We start from the raw sequence: 19,253 nt of genomic DNA, 5'->3' as shown, positions 1-19,253 counted from the left end.
CAGCATCAGTGAGGAATGGCATGGAAGCGATCAGCCTGTGGCTCTGCTGAGGCACTATTGAGCCTTCAGCTCGTCTGTATTGTTAGAGCCACTGTTTCTCATCTTTCTCTTGAAAATATACCATAGATTCCATATGGGGTTCAGGTCAGGGATGTTGGCTGGCCAATCAAGCACAGTAATATCATGGTCAGCAAATCACTTGGAAATGGGTTTGGCACAGTGGGCAGGTGCTAGTTCTGCTGGAAAAGCAAATCAGCATCTCCATAAAGCTTGTCAGCAGATGGAAGCATAAAGTGCTCCAAAATCACCTGGTAGACGGCTGCATTGACTTTGAACTTGATAAAACACAGTGGACCAACACCAGCAGATGTCACGACACCCCAAATCATCACTGACTGTGGAAACTTCAAACTGGACTTCAAGCAGCTTTGATTCTGTGCCTCTCCACTCTTCATCCAGACTCCAGACATTGATTTCCAAATTAAATGCAAAATTAAAATTTATCTGAAAAGAGGACTTTGGACCACTGAGTAACAGTCCAGTTGTTTTTCTCCACAGCCCAGGTAAGACGCTTCTGACGTTGTCTCTGGTTCAGAAGTGGCTTGGTAGCCCTTTTCCTGGAGACGTCTGAGCGTGGAGACTCTTGATGCACTGACTCCAGCTTCAGTCCACTCTTTGTGAAGCTCTCCCAAGTGTTTGAATCAGCTTTGCTTAGCAGTATTCTCAAGCTTGTGGTCATCCCTGTTGCTTGTGCACCTTTTCCTACCCAATTTCTTCCTTCCAGTCAACTTTGCATTTAATATGCTTTGATACAGCACTCTGTAAACAGCCACAGCTTTCAGTAATGACCCTCTGTGACTTACCCTCTTTGTGGAGGGCGTCAATGTCTGTCTTCTGGATCATTGCCAAGTCAGCAGTCTTCTCCATTATTGTGGTTTCAAAGAACAAGAGATACACTGAATTTATACTGTAGGGATGGTCATTAATTGAAACTCAAATGTAAATATTCTAATATTTTGAGATACTGTATTTTGACTTTCATGAGCTGTAAGCTCTAATCATCAAAATTAAAACAAAAAAACTTTTGAAATGTCTTATGAATGTAAAATATATATGAAAGTTTCACTTTTTGAAATAAATTACCAAAAATTTTTCACGATTTTCTAATTTTTTGAGATGCACCTGTATATAATTATATGATTTATATTATTATTAATCCATTACACACAAGCAATTTTAGTTAAACAGTTATTTGAAATCATTTATTTTAAATTAATGTTAATATATACAGATAATTTATAATCTGAATAAGATGTAGAATCAATAGCTAACACTTTAAAAATGACTATGTGACCTTACATGTTTGAGTCTGTGTATTTCCAACTATATGAACTAACTTAAGTTTCACTTGTGACTGCACTGAAAAGCAAGATAATTTCTTTTATTTGTCCTCTTTCATGAACAAGTACTTTTTTCAGTGTAAATGCATTCAAATTCATCATATTCTTTAATCTCTTAACCTTTAACCAAGGCTCGTGATTGGCTGTTCGCCAGTGATGTCACACATTCATGTGCACGTGCTCCACAAACTCAGGATCAAAGCCTGAGTTGACAAAAGAAAGTTGATGATCAGCATCATGGTACCAACAAAGCCGGATTGGAATGGTTTGGTTTTGTCAACTCGAAACTAACTCTGTAACTCTGAATTTGTTCATCAGGCCCCTGTTATCTGACTATATACATGTCAACAATAACAGTGACTTGTTCAGGAAGTTTCTCTTTATCGCTGCTCTGCCTTGGCATTTTAAACCTGAAAGAGTTGTGGCATGTTTTTGAATGCAGTGCTTTGTGTGGCTAAAATTGTTTGCATCTATGTATTTGTGTGCAGTATGTTTCCACAAATCAGACTTTCAGATAATTTACAAGTGCACTTTGCACAGGTAAACACCACTAACTTTTTTCTTTCTTACATATTATAGTGCTCTTTGTTAAACATATTTTTTGTTATTTGTCCTTCATGTATTCAGTGATATAGTCAAGAACACACTTAAGCATGAATAATTGCAGCAGAGTTTGAGTCCAGCAGTTTGAATAGTTCTTGCGTCATTCTAATCTCATTGCCTTTGCATTGGCAGTATCTTTAGCAGGGTGAGAGGATTGAGGTTGACTTGCATCAGTTATTAATCTAGTACAGCTATTAGTCAATGGTGTGTACATGTAGTTCAGCAGGGTGTATAGATGGTCACACAAGCCTGGACTTTACAGCATATGTACTGAAAACCATTAATCTCACATAGCCTATGCTAGTTTGAATAAAATGATGTGTTTATCCCTTTTACTTCCAATATAGCTCCCCGCTTGTGCTGTGCTTTTGAAACCACGAGCCAGAGAAGGGTTGACATCCATTAAAGTGTCATTCTTACAGTTTACTATCTAACAAAAGTTTGAAATAATTCAGATTTCTTAAATTTTTTTATAATTAGTTTCTTATGCTCACCGAGGCTGTATTTATTTGATCAAAAATGAAAACTTTTTTTTTTTTTTTTTACTATTTAAAATATTCTCTATTTTAATAAATTTTAAAATGTAATTTATTCCTGTGATGCATGGGGAAGCTGAATTTTCAGCATATTAGGATGATTTCTGGAGGATCATATGACACTGATGCTGAAACTTCAGCTTTGCATCACATTTTTACATTTACATTTATTCATTTAGCTGACGCTTTTATCCAAAGCGACTTACAATTGCTATATATGTCAGAGGTCGCACGCCTCTGGAGCAACTAGGGGTTAAGTGTCTTGCTCAGGGACACATTGGTGTCTCACAGTGGATTCGAACCCGGGTCTCTCACACCAAAGGCATGTGTCTTATCCACTGCGCCATCACCACCCCAGAATCACAGGAATAAATTACATTTGAAAATATATTAAAATAGAGAATATTTTAAATAGTTAAAAAAAAAAAAAAAATTAAAAAAAAAGTTTTCATTTTTTGATCAATATTTTGAAAATATTTACTGTTTTTACTGTATTTTTAATCTACTAAATGAAGCCATGGTGAGCATAAGAGAGTTCTTTAAAAAATATTAAAGAATTCTAATTATTCAAAAACTTAAAAAATAAAAAATACAGTAAAAAATTTACAATTACTGTAAAGATAATGTAAAAAATTTGAGTTTGTTTTTTCCAAGACAAGTATTTAGGGCTGTTATTTTAGTAATGTAAAAGTTCTCTGAAATGTTTTCAGAAGGAAGAAGGAAACCAGTCTTAAAAAGCGCACTTACGGTAGTAGCAGCAATCCAGATTTACATAATTACATAACTATGTTCTTTATCAGGTCACAAAAGATACATGCTCCTACAACAGTTCACATAAAAGGTTAAAAATTGAACATTCATTTGCAAAGACTCTGCTATCACCAAATGTTGAAAGTTCACATGACATGGTGTTTCTACATTGGCGTCCAGGCATCCAGCATTTTTAAGTTCAGCAGCTTTGATCACAAAAATGTCAGTCAACAATGGAATATTTCCTGTTTACCGGGGAATATTAAACAGGTTTTTGGATTCAGCTTTTCTTAGTTACTTGCTTGGAAACTAAGACATTTCATAATCACCTTTGGTAATACTGATTAACAATACTAGTAATAGTCCTTCATAATCATATGTTTGAGAGATTTATGTCACAGTTTACACATGGATGAATCTCATGAAACCTGTCAAGAACACGTCTGAGTCGCATGTAATGCCAAAAATGTATTTTTGATTTAAAAATTTTGCCTAAAGAAAATGAAGCCTCTTTTTAAGGCCATTTTACTTTCCCCCCCATGATAATTAAGCATTTTAGCTTCAAATTCTTATTATTGCATTATATAATTTTAGAAAATGTATGCCGTTTTGAATTTTAAAAAGGCATAGTACTGCAATATTTTTTTTTTCTTTTTTGCATTTTCATGAGAATCACCCATGTTGCTTTAATTTCAGTAGATATGTCCTGTTACCTCTGTAAACTATAAGTGATATAGTGTTGGATACGTATAATCTAAGCTCAAAAGTGTCCCAGTTCTCTCATTTCTACAGTATCTACTCCAGTTCAGAATCAGGCTCATTTATGAGAGCCATCAGCTTCTCCCGTAGCTCCGTAAATGTTGGTCTCTCCTCAGGGTTTGACCTCCAGCACAGCAACATAATGTCGTAGAGCGCTTTGGGACAGCCAGCCGGTCTCTGCATCCACTCTCCTTTCTGAATGGACCGAGCACATGTCATTTTGTCCATACCTGAGATTGTGGAAGAAAGAAATGCACCAGAGTTGGGTGAGATGCAATCCTGCACCCACATGTGTCATGTTTAGAGTGGTGAAATGTATTTACCAGGGTATGGGTCATCGCCATACGTCACGATTTCAGTTAAAAGGATGCCAAAAGACCAGACGTCGCTCTTGCTTGTGTAAGCCTTGTTGTCAAATATCTCAGGGGCCATCCATTTCACTGGGACCTTTATTTCTGCAGATAGATGAGAACTGTCAAATACACTTTGTGTGTCTTATATGTTTGCATGAACATTTCAAAGAGCCTATCTCACCTGATGAAATTCTGTGGCTTCCAGCCAGATTAATTTCAGCGAGTCCAAAATCAGCTATTTTGCAGCATTGCATGTCGGTAAGCAGAATGTTCTCGGCTCTCAAATCGCGGTGAACTATTTTATTTTCAATGTACATCATTCCTTCTGTAATCTAAAAAAAAAAAAGAGATCCAGTACGAGACTTAGTTTAGCAAATAACTACTAGAGTGGAAAATGTATTTTTAGGCATTTCTGCCTCAGCGGTCTAACAGAGCTCGTCAATAGCTATGTTTCCATCCAAAGATGCAAATTTAACTTGTGTGCAAAACTGGAATATCGCAAAAAAACATTTGCAAATCAAGCACCATTTCCATCCAACGAGTCAAAGAGAACAAAATGATCACTTCCTGATAAACTGGCACTAAATATCACTGAGAAAAGTAGGAGAAGCCACTGAATATAACATTTTTCATACATTATAAATGACTTGTGCCTCAGAGTGAGCAGACGAAACACAATAAATGCGATCATTGCGTTTGGAGGCTGTTTGGGAACTTTTAATTATTCAGAAATAGCTTACTTTGATGACAGACTTTGCTCAGGCATTTCAGAAAGACCGAAACAACATTTCAGATGCTGTGCAATCGGTCCGCTGGTTAGTCAAGTTAGTCAAATCCCATCATGCAAAGTCACATGACTGTTTTTGATGCACATGGTGGAATTTATTCGATAAATGTGTTTACATTGTAGTTCAAGTGCATTTTTCTTGCCAGATAAAAAGGTTATCCTACTCAATTGATAGTTTTCAGTCACGTGACCAGCTCGAAGAGGGCAAAACGTCCATAGAACTGCTGCACAAGCGTGTCAATTTTTCATCTGTTTCACAGCCGCAAATATTTAGATCGCCTCTCAAAAGAATAAAACAAAGGTATTTCTGAACAGTCCTTCAGAACAGTATTTCTAATGCTTAACAGTCCTTCTAAAGGTTTTCTACGGGAAGCCATTTAATGTGAAACTTTGCACATTGTGTTTATACCCTTGCCTGTACAAAATATATATCATCAATAAAGTGTCCACTGAATCTCGCCTTTTAATATCTGCGTTTTACTGCATTATTACTTGATGCAATCTGCGTAAAAATAGCTGGCGGTCAGTGAAGCAAAGCTTCGTTTTTCCCGCCAGGTGGGTGTTCGTCAGGATGTGACGTCACGTGAAAACTATCAATTGTGTGCATAAGTTTTTTATGCACATTTTAGAATTTATGGGCACCTTGGTGTTTAATCCGCCGTTTTTTTTATGCAATATTCCAAAATGCACATACAAATAGGTGGTTGGAAGCATAGCTAATGAGATGGCCAATCGAATCAAAGAGGCGGGGCTTTACTGTTCCAAGCTGGAATTCCAGCGCCCTTCAGTTTTTAACGGTCAAAGAGTGCGAGGTAAGATGTAAGTAACTAAATGGTAAACATTTGACAAATGTTTTACGATAACAATGTTAAACGACCAACGGTAATATAAAGTGATACAAACTACTCGACTTTGGTGTCAAATTTTGCCATTTTGAAATGAAAACATCCCATTTACATGTTTCACGTAATAGTATGGGGAAACTATGACGTCAGAACCAGGAAGTGTAATTCACTGTGGGCTCCTTCAAGATTTTTCTATGGGGTTTTATAGGCCTTTATCACACTTCCGCGTTCGAAAAGCAAAAGATTCAAATAGTAGCTCAAAAGAACTTCCGCTGCAGCCTCTATCAACGGCTGGGCCCATAACACGGCATTGTTGTGGATTATTTATGTAGAATTCAGCATATACGTCTTCTAAAGACACCAATCTCAGTTTACAACAGTTAATTGAGTATTTGAAACAAAGCAGTATGTTGTCATGATATCCCGATGCGTATTTCGTGACTTAAATAGGACTTTGATGCAATCCTCTATAATTGCATCAAATTGAAGTTGTTTAAATAAAGAAATATATCCAGCCCATAGACGATAATTAAAAATAAGTTTGATCATCTTAATCAAGTTATTCTGAGATTGAATTGATTTATTCTGAGATTGATTTAGTATCAACTGAAATTTTATTCCCCCCTAAATCAGTGTTAACAATGTAAGATACACTGTTTAAGTTTATAAAATGCTTTATTTAAATAGCATATAAACGTAACTGTTGTGCTAGATATGAATGAGTTTTATGCACCCGTAAGAGGGTTTCCTCTTTCCTCTTTCCTCGCTGCCTCAAGTGCATTTGGAGAATTGATATGTCCTTCATGATGATCGATTTCCGGGTCACGGGCTGGAGGGCGGCGGAGCGAGGAAATGAGGAAGCATCAATTTGAATATTGAGAAGCAGCTGATCTTGCATGACAGCAGCACCGAATGGAATTGCAAAAATAATGAACACGCCACCTGTCTCCCTAACATTAATGTTGCTGTGTCAGGCTTCTTACACAAACAGAGCAATAAAACGAGCCTTTTCAGAGAAATCAATGTATGAATTGCTTACTTAGAGAGAATGCATTCACATATAATGGTTATAATGATTCATCAGTGCATGTTATTCTAAATAAAAAATATTTATATTTGTAACGTACTATAATATAAAATTCTGTTAAAAATTGCCCTGTTCTGAAATTTTCAGAAAATACCTTTCCAGTCACTCTTATTTTTTAATTAAAGGGCTCATATAGAGACATCATTATGGTAAAAAATTCTGCCCTACAGTTTCCCTCCATTGATTTTGTTGAAAAACATCATATTGGGAGTTTCATGTTAATTGTTTTTAAGGAAAACTGGCCGTATGATTTTGATCACATTCCAGAAAACTGAATTACTCACAAAGAAATCAAGTTACCTGCACAGCAAAATCCATCATGAGTGAAAACTCCAGGTCTTGTTTCTCTTTGTGGCCTGAAGAAAAACAAACTTATTTCTTAAAAGGCATTTTTTCTATCAAAGCAATGCGTCAGTTAATATTTAGGTTGAGTTAATATTACTTCACTTACTGATGAGAAATTTCTTTAAACTGCCATTTTTCATGAGCTCTGTGACTAAACACATGGGTTCACAATTGGTACACACAGCGTAGAGCTTCAGCAAACGCTCGTGATGCAGATTTTTCATGATATCAATCTCCGTCTTGATATTTGAATAGTTGACATCTGCAAGTAAAGCAAAAAAATAAAATGCAACTTATGATAGCAAAATATGTTTATGCCAATATTAATTAAAGTCACTTCTCAATTTTGTAAGACATTTATTTTGCACTCAGCATTAAATGTAAAACATGGGGCATGAAGTAAAACCAGTTGAGAACCACGGATTTAACCTGTTTTACCTCTGAACTCTTTGATGGCCACCTCTGTGGTGTTGTTCCAGAGCCCCTGCCAGACCTCCGCAAACTCCCCGCTGCCCAGCTTCTTTATTTTGGTAAGTGAGCTTCTGTCTACTTCCCATTTGGTTTCAAATGACAGAGTCAGAGGAGCTGGTTGGTCCAGCTAGAAGAGTAACGGACAGATTGGAATTGTGCTGGACAACTTTTTCAATAGTATGCTGCAGTACTTTTGTTAATCTGTAGGTTTTCACTGACCTTCACACAGGGCTCGTGAAGCTTCGCACAGAGTCCGCCCTCGTTTTTAGAGTAAAACTCTATCAGCTCACGCAAGGTCTGGAAGGGTGTGTGATGAACAAGGAAGAAGGGCTTGTCGTTTTCTCCCTGCTTGACCTTGTAATGCCGTGTATGAAGGCCATTCCTCACTTTAAAAAAAATAATTTGTAGAAAATGTTATTTAGCTACTCTTCAAGTTAAGATCAAGGTTGATTTATTGTTACTTGATCTCTTTTCTACTGGGTTAAAGTGCAAAATAAAGCAGTTAAATGAAAGCGTTAGAGGCTTGAGATATAATGTGTGTGTGAGTCACACTTGTCATACCTGATAAGTAATATTGATTATTCTCATCACACTTCCAGATGAGAAACGCACCCTCTTTGTTTTCTGGTCTCAGCAGACATCTCTTGGCCTCTATACGTGTTTTAACATTCTCAAAATACCATCTGAAAATCAGTTGACACTAGTTTTTATTAAGTGTAATTGTATTTGTGTCCAGTGTATGTGGTGATGTTGTTTGACAGATTAAATGGGCAATAAAGTAAACTATTTTAATCGGTGAATCTCATAGGAAAAAAATATATATTCTCATAGTATATTTATGTCATAATATTAAACATAATTTAATAATACATATATTATTTTTGGATTATTTTTTTATTATAAAATGTGTACATTTGTAAAGTATAATCATAAATGTACTTCAATGTAATATTTATGCTGATTTTGTTATAAACAATAAAGTAAACTATTTAATGGGTTAATCTCAGGAAAAAAAAGGTTTGGGTCATATTTCACAAAATAAATAAATAAAAAGTGCATTCATTTGCATGCACAGACACACACACACACATACTATTTATTAATTTTATTATTAAATCTGTGTATGTATGAAGTGTTTCAATTTAATTATTAAATTATTTATTATTAAATTATTACATTTTAATTATTAAATTATTTTTTAAAAATTACATTAGACTATTCAAAATATGGAGGAAAAAGGTTTAATTATTATATAAGTAATGTATTTAATTTAATTTTAATTAACAAGCTTAGGAAAAACTTAATGATTTCTAAAATGTATCTCTATTTATTTATTTACCTTTTTGGATCTCTTTATACTTGTCGTTTGACAGATTCACCCTGATATCTTAGTGCCCAATAACATCCAAACTCTATCTCTTTAATCATTCTCAATAGTCTTTTCTACAGAAAAACACAGCACTGTAGGAACTTCACCAGAACTTGTGAAACTGGAAACACAGGATTCCAGTATCATTCAGGGCAGAGAAACACTTAGCATGAGGTTGCTCTATATATTATGCATTCGCACGAGCTCAAATCGATCAAAAGTAACTCAAGGACTTACGACTCGGCCTCTATGCTGTCCAGCGGTTTGATGAAGTCTTTAGGCACATATCCCTTTTCCTCCACAAAGCCTGTAGATCCATTACCCTTAGCTGTGCGTCTCCTCACATACAACCAGTGCTCATTCTCTCCTATCACCTCCAGAATATCTCCTTTACTCAGATTTAGATCCCATATTGTGCGTTGAGGATAGTCGAAGATCGACTTGAAGACTCTTTTACGGCTGAGGGACCGCTCTTCGCTCTTCGGTGGGCAACACGGGCAGCAACGTTTACAGGTGCACATAGAATTTCCCATGTTTACCAGTCATATCTGCTCATGCCGTGTGCACTCCAGCGGAATGCTGATACAATGGCATGACTAGCGCACTTAACAACCAGCTCACTGCAGCCAGACAGGTTCCCACTTGTTACTGTTAGTAGGTCAAGGAAGTCTTTTGTGAAAAATATGATCAGAATTCCCCTGATGTCATCCAGTTGGGTTTAATTCAACAAAAACAAAAGGCCACAGCATGCATACAGAGTATAACGAGAATTTGTAGTCACTCATTAGTAGCCAAGCAACACAGCCTGAAACACTCTTAAAAATGCCCCTTCATTGTGGGAATGCATTATTTGTTGTATGTTTAGTTCACAATGCTTTTGTTCTCGGAAGAATTGAAGCAGGCGCTCACTGCATCTCGGACCAAAGGATGACAATCCAAATGATGCCGTGCTTCAGCGAGAGTGCAGCCGCACCGTATCATCACCAGTGCAGTCGGGACCACCTGACAGTGCAGGACATATGAGGTAAAACATATCAGGTGCTTATAATAATGCAATGCTTTTGTTAAAGTTTATAACAGTTCGGCTGAAAATTAACTCACCCTTAGGCTGTCCAAGATTTAGATGAGTTTGTTTCTTCATCAGATTTGGAGAAATTGCATCACTTGCTCACCAATAAATCCTCTGCAGTGCCATAAGAATGAGAATCCAAACAGCTGATTAAAACATCAGCGTAATCTACAAATAATCCACACCACTCCGGTGCATCAATGAATGCCTTGTGAAAAGCTGCACACTTGCAAGAACATCATTATGTTTCAGCTTTAAAATGTTGCTTCTGGCCAAAAAGTCCATAATGACGCTTCCTCCAGTGAAAAAGTCCATCCGCTGCTCTCTCTCACATTGAAATCCTCCAACATATTTGTTTAGAGTTGTTTTGGACTGTTTTCACTTCTAAACAGTCCTTGATCTGTGTATTTCTCTCCTGATTCAGACCAGGCGACTATTTCACTTGAGAAAGCAATAATATGGACTCTCATTTTAGCAGGAAGCAATGATTTGAAATTAAAAAGCATCTTAATGACAGATTTATTTCTTACAAACATGCAGCTTTTCACTTCAAAAGATATTAACTGATGGACTGGAGTGTTGTGGATTATTGTTATGTTTTTATCAGCTGTTTGGACTCTCATTCTGACGGCACCCATTCACTGCAGAGCATCCATTGGTGAGCAAGTGATGCAATGCTACATTTCTCCAAATCTGATGAAGAAACAAACTCATCTACATCTTGGATGGCGTAAGGGTGAGTAAATTTTCAGCAAATTTTTGTTTTTGGGTGAGCTATTCTTTAATATTAGTTAATGCATTAAATAATGTTAACTAATGTGTTATCTTTCTTAGTGTAAAAATTCCTTTGTAACCTGACTGAATTTAATCTTTAAGACTTCCGTCTGCTTCACAGATGGTCGAGATAAATAAGCGAGTTCTTACTCGATCCCGTCTGTTTGCCGTATCTGTGTGTTTCCACACATCTGCTGATGTCATGTCTTCACTCAGGTCATCTGTACTGTAGATGGCTCTCAGTAGAGCTCTTGCACACTCGCTTTCAGAACCGCTGACAGTGATGGTATATAATTAAACCCACCATACGGAAACCACACACAGGGCTCGTATTACAGTTCCAGCTCAATTAGATTTTAAAACAGACAGTTAAAAATAGCCAGACATAATATTCATTTCAAATTCAAACTACATTTTTACATTTTCCAGATAAAATGTGAGCAAAACTCTTTCCATAATGCTAATCTCCTAAAAATAAAGATTCTTAATTGGCATCTATGGTTCTTTTATTTTACATCCATAGAGCCTTTCCATTGCAGATCATTTAAACATTTAAACAATGGTTCTTTTAAGACCTTTTAAAGTTCCGAAAAGTTCTCTGGGGAACCAAAAATGGAACCTTCATTTTTAAGAGTGCAGGGTTGCTATGTAGTTGCTAGGGCATCATATTTGTTATATAGTTCCTATAAGAGTTTGAAAACAGTACATGAAGGTTATTGTTTGGCATTTTTGGGTTCTAATCTAACTTGGGGTTTAATTGGTTCCAATAGTATGAATTAATAATGATATGAATAATAATAATGATACCTGTAAAATGTTGATGGCTCTCCTGTACAGCTTGCTGTTAGTTACTCTGAGGTCGATCATGTAGTTCATGTAGACTTTTCCCTTCATTACATGAGCTCCTGTGCTGATTGCATTAAGACACCATTTAGTTGAAAGCTCCCAGTGCTGTCTCTGTTGAATAAAAGACTGTTTGAAGCCTTTACTTTATTATTCTTACAGCATGTGTATATATATAAAGATATTACAGTATAAATACTTTAACTAAATTGGTAATTGTGGGAGTAGTTCATGTGACAGATGGCTTACCATTACACATGAGTTCACGTCCTCTGAAGAAAAAGACCATGTGAGGTGCAGAATGGTTTCAAACATGATGCATACTCTTTCCTGAAGCAATATATAGTAAAAAAAAATGTAAGTTATTTGCTCTCTTTTAAACTGCAAAGTCCATGCAACAACAACAAAAAAGATCTGATTACATAAGCAGCATTATGCACTTAGAAGATGTGTTCTGGAAGGGAATTTTATCAAGAAGTGAGAGTTTTTGCTAGCGGCGAAAATCCTGGTTACTCATTTTACTCACAGGGACGGTGAATTTCTCAAGGTCATGAGTAATTGTATGCAAATTAGATGTCCTTCGCCTCACTTGATCAGCTAGTGCTGTCACCTCATGCAGCTCATCTTAGAAGAGACATTAAAATATATTTCAAATATATTTAAGGAACTGACCACGTTTTGTGCAACTGGTTCTTGTTTGCTCGCCATTAACTGTAAACAGAAACAAGACCATGTCATTTTGACTCAGGCTAGGTAAGATGGTGTCCACAAAATCCTTGTGGCCAATTAGAAATTCTGGCCCCTAGAAATAGTTGTTATATTAATAGCTGTTATAAGAAAAATTCAAATAAACATATAAGGTATTGGATAAGGGATAGTTCTGCAGATGCAAAAACATTTAATACATAGAGGTTTGGTATAATATGATAAAGGGTAAATGATGATAAAATCGTACTATTTTATTATGAATTGTCACTCTGTTGTTAAATTAATAACTTTGAGCTCACCAAAGATGATAGATCCCCCTCTTTGTTTTTCATTTTGCTGAAACCGTTGTTGATGAAACCTCTGATGTCATCAAAATCTGATCAAATAATTACAATTAAAAAGTAGTTTTGGGTTGAAACATTTCCTATAAATGTATTCTTGCACTGTTATTCATTTTTTTCATATAAACAAACGGTCAAATTAACACATTTAAGGAACATATCAAATGATAAAATAATATTTGGCACCGCACACAGCACCTGCTCCATATGTTGGGATGCATTCACTTGCATCAGTCAGTCCTATAATGCCAAGAGTTTGCCATCCAATATAGTACACATGTGCTTTCTTCTGAAGGCTGTTGAAAGATTTACAAAACAAAATCATAATTGTGTCAAAACCTTCATTAGCAAGGCAATTTCTGCTTGTTTTGAACACATGCACCAGAAGTACATTTACATTTATTCATTTAGCTGACGCTTTTATCCAAAGCAACTTACAATTGCTATATATGTCAGAGGTCGCACGCCTCTGGAGCAACTAGGGGTTAAGTGTCTTGCTCAGGGACACATTGGTGTCTCACAGTGGATTCGAACCCGGGTCTCTCACACCAAAGGCATGTGTCTTATCCACTGCGCCATCACCACCACCACCGTCATGTACAGCTTGTTCATGTGGAAAAGCTCAGGTTTATGTATTAGGAGATGTTGTACCTCTCTCCTGCTTTATGAATAAGTGCTGCAAGCTCATCACTCTTTGAGTAAGTAGCTTCATAAACCATCTCACTCACGGTGATCCGGGCAGAAATACATCTGAATGACACATTTAATCATAGTCTTAAGAGAACTGTGAAATTATACTACATATATTATTGTATATATGCGAGAGAGAGAGAGTATAAAATAAATACATATCAGTCCCACCAGGAATTCATACATTTTTATTTTATTTATTTATTTTTGTGATCAAAGTGACTGATTTTGTTGTGGTAATTTCAATAATTTTGTGGAAAATTTGCAATGTTTTTATTTTTATTTTATTTCCATCATTTCTTTTATGGTATATTAGTATTCTATTTTGCTATAATCTGTAGTCAAAGCATGCAGTATTCTGTTCTACTCTTCTATTCTTCTATGGTATATCAGCAATCTGTTATTATATAATCAGCAGTCAAAGCAGTATTCTATTCTATTCTATTCTATTATGGTATATGAGTATTCTGTTATGATCAGTAATCAAAGCTGTATTCTGTTCTTTTATGGTATATCAGGATTCTATTATGGTATAATCTGTTGTCAAAGTTGTATTCTATTCTATTTTATTCTATTATATAATGGTAAATCAGTATTCTATTATGGTATGATCAGCAGTCAAATTTGATTTTATTTAGTTATTGGTGATCAAAACAACTGATTTTATGGTGGTAATTTCCATACATTTTTTGAAAATTTGCAATGTTGTTGTTGGTTTTTTTTTCATAATTTGTGGAAAATTTGCAATGTTATTTTTATAATTAGGATATTAACAGGACAATGATAGAAATTAAATAAAGAGTGCTTTCAGTTTTTCAGTTAGGTTTAGTATTCAGTTCATTCATTCACAAAATACTACAGAAATGTGTGTGTGTATTGCAGTTCATCTTTAGTTGGTAGAGTACAACAGTACATATATTATCATATACTGTATACTACTATACCTCAAATTAGTTTAGAAAACATACCAAGTGGAATTAAAACTTACTCAGGTGTTGTTATCTTTCCTCTAAATGCAGCTTCATGTCCAGCCAGAAGAATAGTTTCCAGAATGATTTTAGTTGCACTGCCTCCTTTCATCCGTGACGATCCGCTGATGGCCTCAGCCTATGAGGAGAGACCAGAGCTTCTTATGATGGGTGGACACTCCATAAACATCAGTAAGAATTTTGACATTTTCTATAGAATGCCTCTACAGGCAGCCATTATTAGAGTGTCCTGGGTGCCTGCCAGTGGTTACTAGGGTGGTTGCTAAGGTGTTCAAAGCAGTTGGTGGTGTTTTGCACGTGCACAGATATGTTTATGTCAATGCAGTGTCTCATACCCCCAATACAGGATTTTGGGATGAACGCTTTCTTATTTCTCTGCTCTGCAGTCATCCTCTCTGCAACGTTTTTAAAGTGAAATGAACAGTCCTGCATTGGTTCACTCCTGTCAGCATGGCAAGAATGTTAGTATATGCAATCTCCTCTTGTTATTGTGCTCTTAAAATCAAAATATGAGACTTTGTAATATGCAGAAAGGCATTGTTTGCACTCGGTAGATCTACCTCGTCATATGTACAGGATTGAATCCCAGAAGCACTGGAGTAAAGACGTCTAAGTGCTTCAGACAAAAATCCAGTTGCCCAGCAACAAATGGTGCCTTTGACACAGAACAACATCATGAAGCACATTCACAGCTGACCTGCAGACGGCTTTGATAAGAGCTTGTTACCTACTTACGTCTGAAAGAAATAAAATAAAACCTGCAGACATTTCCTACAGTACACTCAAAAAAGGTGCAAAAGCTGTCAGTGTGGCAATACCTTTCGAAAGGTACACCTTTTGTGCCTTATTTACCCCAAAAAGGTGCCTTTTAGTACCTTAAATGTACATATTTGTACCAAAAATGTTGAAAAGGTACCATCAGTGACAGCTTTTGTGCCTTTTTCAGTGGTCAAAAACAATATCATTAAAATCATATTTGTTATTATCTGTGAAGTACAAAATGGGGACGATACATTTTTGAATGCTTTTGTTTTTATATGTTGTGGGTTTCATATATTATTATTATTTAATTAATAATTATTATGATCTTTGCAGGTTTAAACTGTTTTTAATACAATTAATCGAAAATCACACTGTGAAAAATAGTAAAAGGTAGCCAATGCATATAGAAAAGAGATCTAAATAGTATAATATTATAAAACAATTCCCAAAATAAATGTGAGAACTTAATATAAATAAAACTGTAAAAACTAATTATTTATTTTTTTACATCTATTTTAAATTGATCTTTTTTTTTCTAATTGTATTAAATATTTCATTTTCACAAACTGTGACTATGCTGCATACAGTAATTACATTGTTTTCATATTTGTTTTTTTTTTATATATGTGACCCTGGACCACAAAAGCAGTCTTAAGTCACTGGGGTATATTTGTAGCAATAGCCAAAAATACATTGTATAGGTCACAATTATTGATTTTTATTTTATGCCAAAAATCATTACATTAAGTAAAGATCATGTTCCATGAAGATATTTTGTAAATTTACTACTGTAAATATATCAAAACTTCATTTTTTATTAGTAACGTGCATTGCTAAGAACTTCATTGGACAACTTTAAAGGTGATTTTCTCAATATTTGATTTATTTTTGCACCCTCAGATTCCAGATTTTCAAACGGTTGTATCTCGGCCAAATGTTGTCCGATCCTAACAAACCATACATCAATGGAAAGCTTATTTATTCTGCTCAATTTCGAAAAATTGACCCTTATGACTGGTTTTGTGGTCCAGGGTTACATATGTCATTTTGTTTTTTGCTTTTGAAGGCTTTGTTGTTCCTAATTCTTTTGTGAAATGTGAAATTGAAAAACCAGGAATGTTCTTGGAAAAGTGGGACGTCTAAAATACCCTAAAATAGAGACTTAACCCAAAACTATTAAATTTTTAGTTATAATTAATTAAATTACTCTACAAATGAGGAGATGGCTTATTTCAATTTCTATTGTCATGACTTTTGTCCTTGATTAAATAATGTGATTTGAGAAAAAGACAATTCATACCGACATGCCACGGGATATTCCAATGAACAGGACGTGCGTCTTTCCTGCACAAACCTGTTAGTGGAAAGAGAAAACAGGAAATGGAGAAAGTCTGTTTAAATCTGTCAAGCTGAATGTTCTTTAAATAGAGTTTTGGTTAAAGAAAGCATAATTATTAATACACTCTAAAAAAAATGCTGGGTTAAATACAACCCAGCGCTGGGTAAAATATGGACAAACCCAGCAACTGGGTTGTTTTGACTCAGTGGCTGGGTTACTACCCAGAAGACTGGGTTAAATATTTAACCCAACCGCTGGGTCAAAACAACCCAGCTGTATTTAACCCAGCATTTTTTAGAGTGTATCATTACTCAAATATCTAAATATGAAATATCTAAATTTCTACAAGTTCTTCACCTCAGTTAATTTTCAAATTGATTAGACTTGATTTTCAAATTATAAAATGGGTAAAAATCCCACAGACTTATAATTAAGGAAGGACCTGAGCCATATCTAGAGATGCATGAGGTAAGTGCATAGCCATGTGTTAAAAAATCATTTCAAACACTTTAGTAATCACATAGCAACAACCTGGCAACCGCCCAGAGCTCTCTGGCACTGAAGTGTTGAGCACAGGTGCTGCTCACATGTTCTTCTGAAAATGTCAAAGAATAGCCTGTTGTCTCTGCTTAGGTTGGTGAAACTGATTTATTACTAAGGTAAAGCCGCATAACTTGTTTCACTCTTTGTTCTTGTGTTCACCTTGTCCAGCGTGCGAGCTCCCAGCACCGGGTCGTCCTCTAGAGCCTCCTGTGATGTCAGCAGGGCCCTTTAAAAAGAGAGTCCTGAAATACTGCAGTGTCACACTGGAGTCTCGTCTTATGCATCAAACAGACAGACTGTTTATTCACCTGTCACCTCCAGCTATGATGTACGAACAGATCTGCTTCTGTTTTTGGGCATTCAACATCTCATTAAAGGATGTCTGAGGTACAAAATATAATATGACAAATATAAGAAAGAAATTAAACAGTCATACAGAACACAGTGGGAAAAATGTCAGATAGGTAAATATACAGTTGTTTCTAATTTAATTTTCCATTTATTTATTTTTTGAATTGATAAATCTTTCTTAAACTCTATACCACCAAAAGAAATGCAATACGGCCTGATGTTCCACAGCCACTTAATAAAATCAAACTCTCCTCAGGGTCCTGCAGAGACAAAACAATCATCATGAATTTTTGACATTTTAGAATTTTCAGAGTATTCTGTTTTTGACTTTTTTAAATTTCTTTAATTTCTTTGAATGAAATGTATTTTAAATTAGATTTTAAATTAATATTATTAAAATAAAAAAAGGTTAAGTAATTTAAAAAATAATATTAAATTAAAATATATAATTTAAATGTTTTATATATTAGTTAGATATGTTAAATGCTGTATTTAAGTTAAAATAATTAAATTAACTTTAAATTAAAATAAATATACAATTTTATATATGTATAAACTTAAACTGTTATTTCTGAGTTATTAAAATAAAGGACTTCTAGTTGATATTACTGACCCTCAGCATCATTTCCACCCTCTTTGCAGCATCCACCATCGTGTGGATGACTGGTGAACTATATAGTCTCTATAAACAAAATGCACAGGTCATTAGCATAGAAGACTCTTGTTGGGAGCATAATGACAATTAATAGTTACATATCCTGTTTAAAACCACTAGGCCAAACCTGATGAAATGGATCATGATTTATTTTCTTCTCAAAAATCTCAGCGTCACATCTTCTCAGTATTTGCACCATCTGTTTGCTGTTCGCTCCATCAATATCTCTGCTGATGGGGTTGCATTTCTCCGTGACGGATAGAGAGAGCTCGAAACACGACTGCTACATTAGACAGAAATCCCAGCGCTTAAGATTAACAGCACCACTCAAGACCTCCTGTAATTTCATTTTAACTTGCTAGGGAAGAAGATTTGTTGGTCTATTACCCGCTACAGGACATTTGAGATGAAAGCACAGCCAGTTAACAGTGTTGGGTTTTCACTCACCTTCATGTGATCCATGTTCATCAGACTTCAGCGTTTTAGCAAATACTCTGATTAGTGCAATGGGAAGTAAGCATGAATATACAATGCACTGAGATTGCTTGAGAGAGAAAAAGCCCTCACTAAGCACAAAGTGAGTAGAACAAAGTTCACCAAAAAAAAAAAAGATGGATATTGATATACGGTAGAATATTTGGCTTATATTACAACTATATTTGCCAGGACATATGGATCAGTCGTTAAAGCAGTATTCTACTCTATTCTATTCTATTCTATTCTATTCTATTCTATTCTATTCTATTCTATAATCTGTAAACCTGTATTCTATTCTGTTCTGTTCTATTTCATGATTCCATTCCATTCTACTCTATTATGTTCTGTTGTGATATACTGTAAAGCAGTTTTCTATTCTATTATGGTATATCAGTATTCTGTTATGA

At 35.3% G+C, this 19,253-nt stretch overlaps 1 protein-coding gene and 1 pseudogene across 2 annotated transcripts; both read right to left on the bottom strand.

Annotated features, from left to right (window-relative positions):
- Positions 1-3,301: 3,301 nt before the first annotated feature.
- Positions 3,302-9,894, bottom strand: LOC306886425 (tyrosine-protein kinase Src42A-like). The gene is made up of 9 exons (XM_079443516.1): positions 9,543-9,894; positions 8,498-8,619; positions 8,156-8,322; positions 7,904-8,063; positions 7,572-7,727; positions 7,421-7,476; positions 4,583-4,733; positions 4,372-4,503; positions 3,302-4,278 (listed from the first exon to the last, which is right to left on the bottom strand). The coding sequence occupies exons 1-9, from the start codon at positions 9,836-9,838 to the stop codon at positions 4,085-4,087; spliced, it is 1,434 nt and encodes a 477-aa protein (XP_079299642.1). The 5' UTR covers positions 9,839-9,894; the 3' UTR covers positions 3,302-4,084.
- Positions 9,895-10,166: 272 nt separating this feature from the next.
- Positions 10,167-18,831, bottom strand: LOC306886779 (glucokinase regulatory protein-like; annotated as a pseudogene). The gene is made up of 18 exons: positions 18,817-18,831; positions 18,497-18,652; positions 18,328-18,396; positions 17,906-17,974; positions 17,672-17,745; positions 17,523-17,589; positions 16,782-16,835; positions 15,280-15,374; positions 15,055-15,161; positions 14,719-14,837; positions 13,692-13,790; positions 13,239-13,336; positions 12,999-13,075; positions 12,697-12,793; positions 12,518-12,615; positions 12,241-12,321; positions 11,956-12,105; positions 10,167-10,307 (listed from the first exon to the last, which is right to left on the bottom strand). The product of its transcript is annotated as a glucokinase regulatory protein-like (transcript).
- Between the last annotated feature and the right edge of the window lie 422 nt (positions 18,832-19,253).

This window comes from Barbus barbus (assembly GCF_936440315.1).
Source record: "Barbus barbus genome assembly, chromosome: 20".
NCBI lineage: Eukaryota > Metazoa > Chordata > Actinopteri > Cypriniformes > Cyprinidae > Barbus > Barbus barbus.
The sequence above is the reverse complement of the archived record's forward strand: the minus strand, read 5'-3'. Positions and strand labels throughout refer to the sequence as shown.

Coding starts and splice junctions, on each gene's coding strand:
- LOC306886425 (XM_079443516.1), bottom strand. CDS start 9,838: ATGGGAAATTCTATGTGCACCTGTAAACGTTGCTGCCCGTGTTGCCCA. Junction 8,620..9,542: donor GACAGCATAGAGGCCGAGTC/GTAAGTCCTTGA, acceptor ACTGATTTTCAG/ATGGTATTTTGAGAATGTTA. Junction 7,728..7,903: donor GGCCATCAAAGAGTTCAGAG/GTAAAACAGGTT, acceptor CTTTACTTGCAG/ATGTCAACTATTCAAATATC.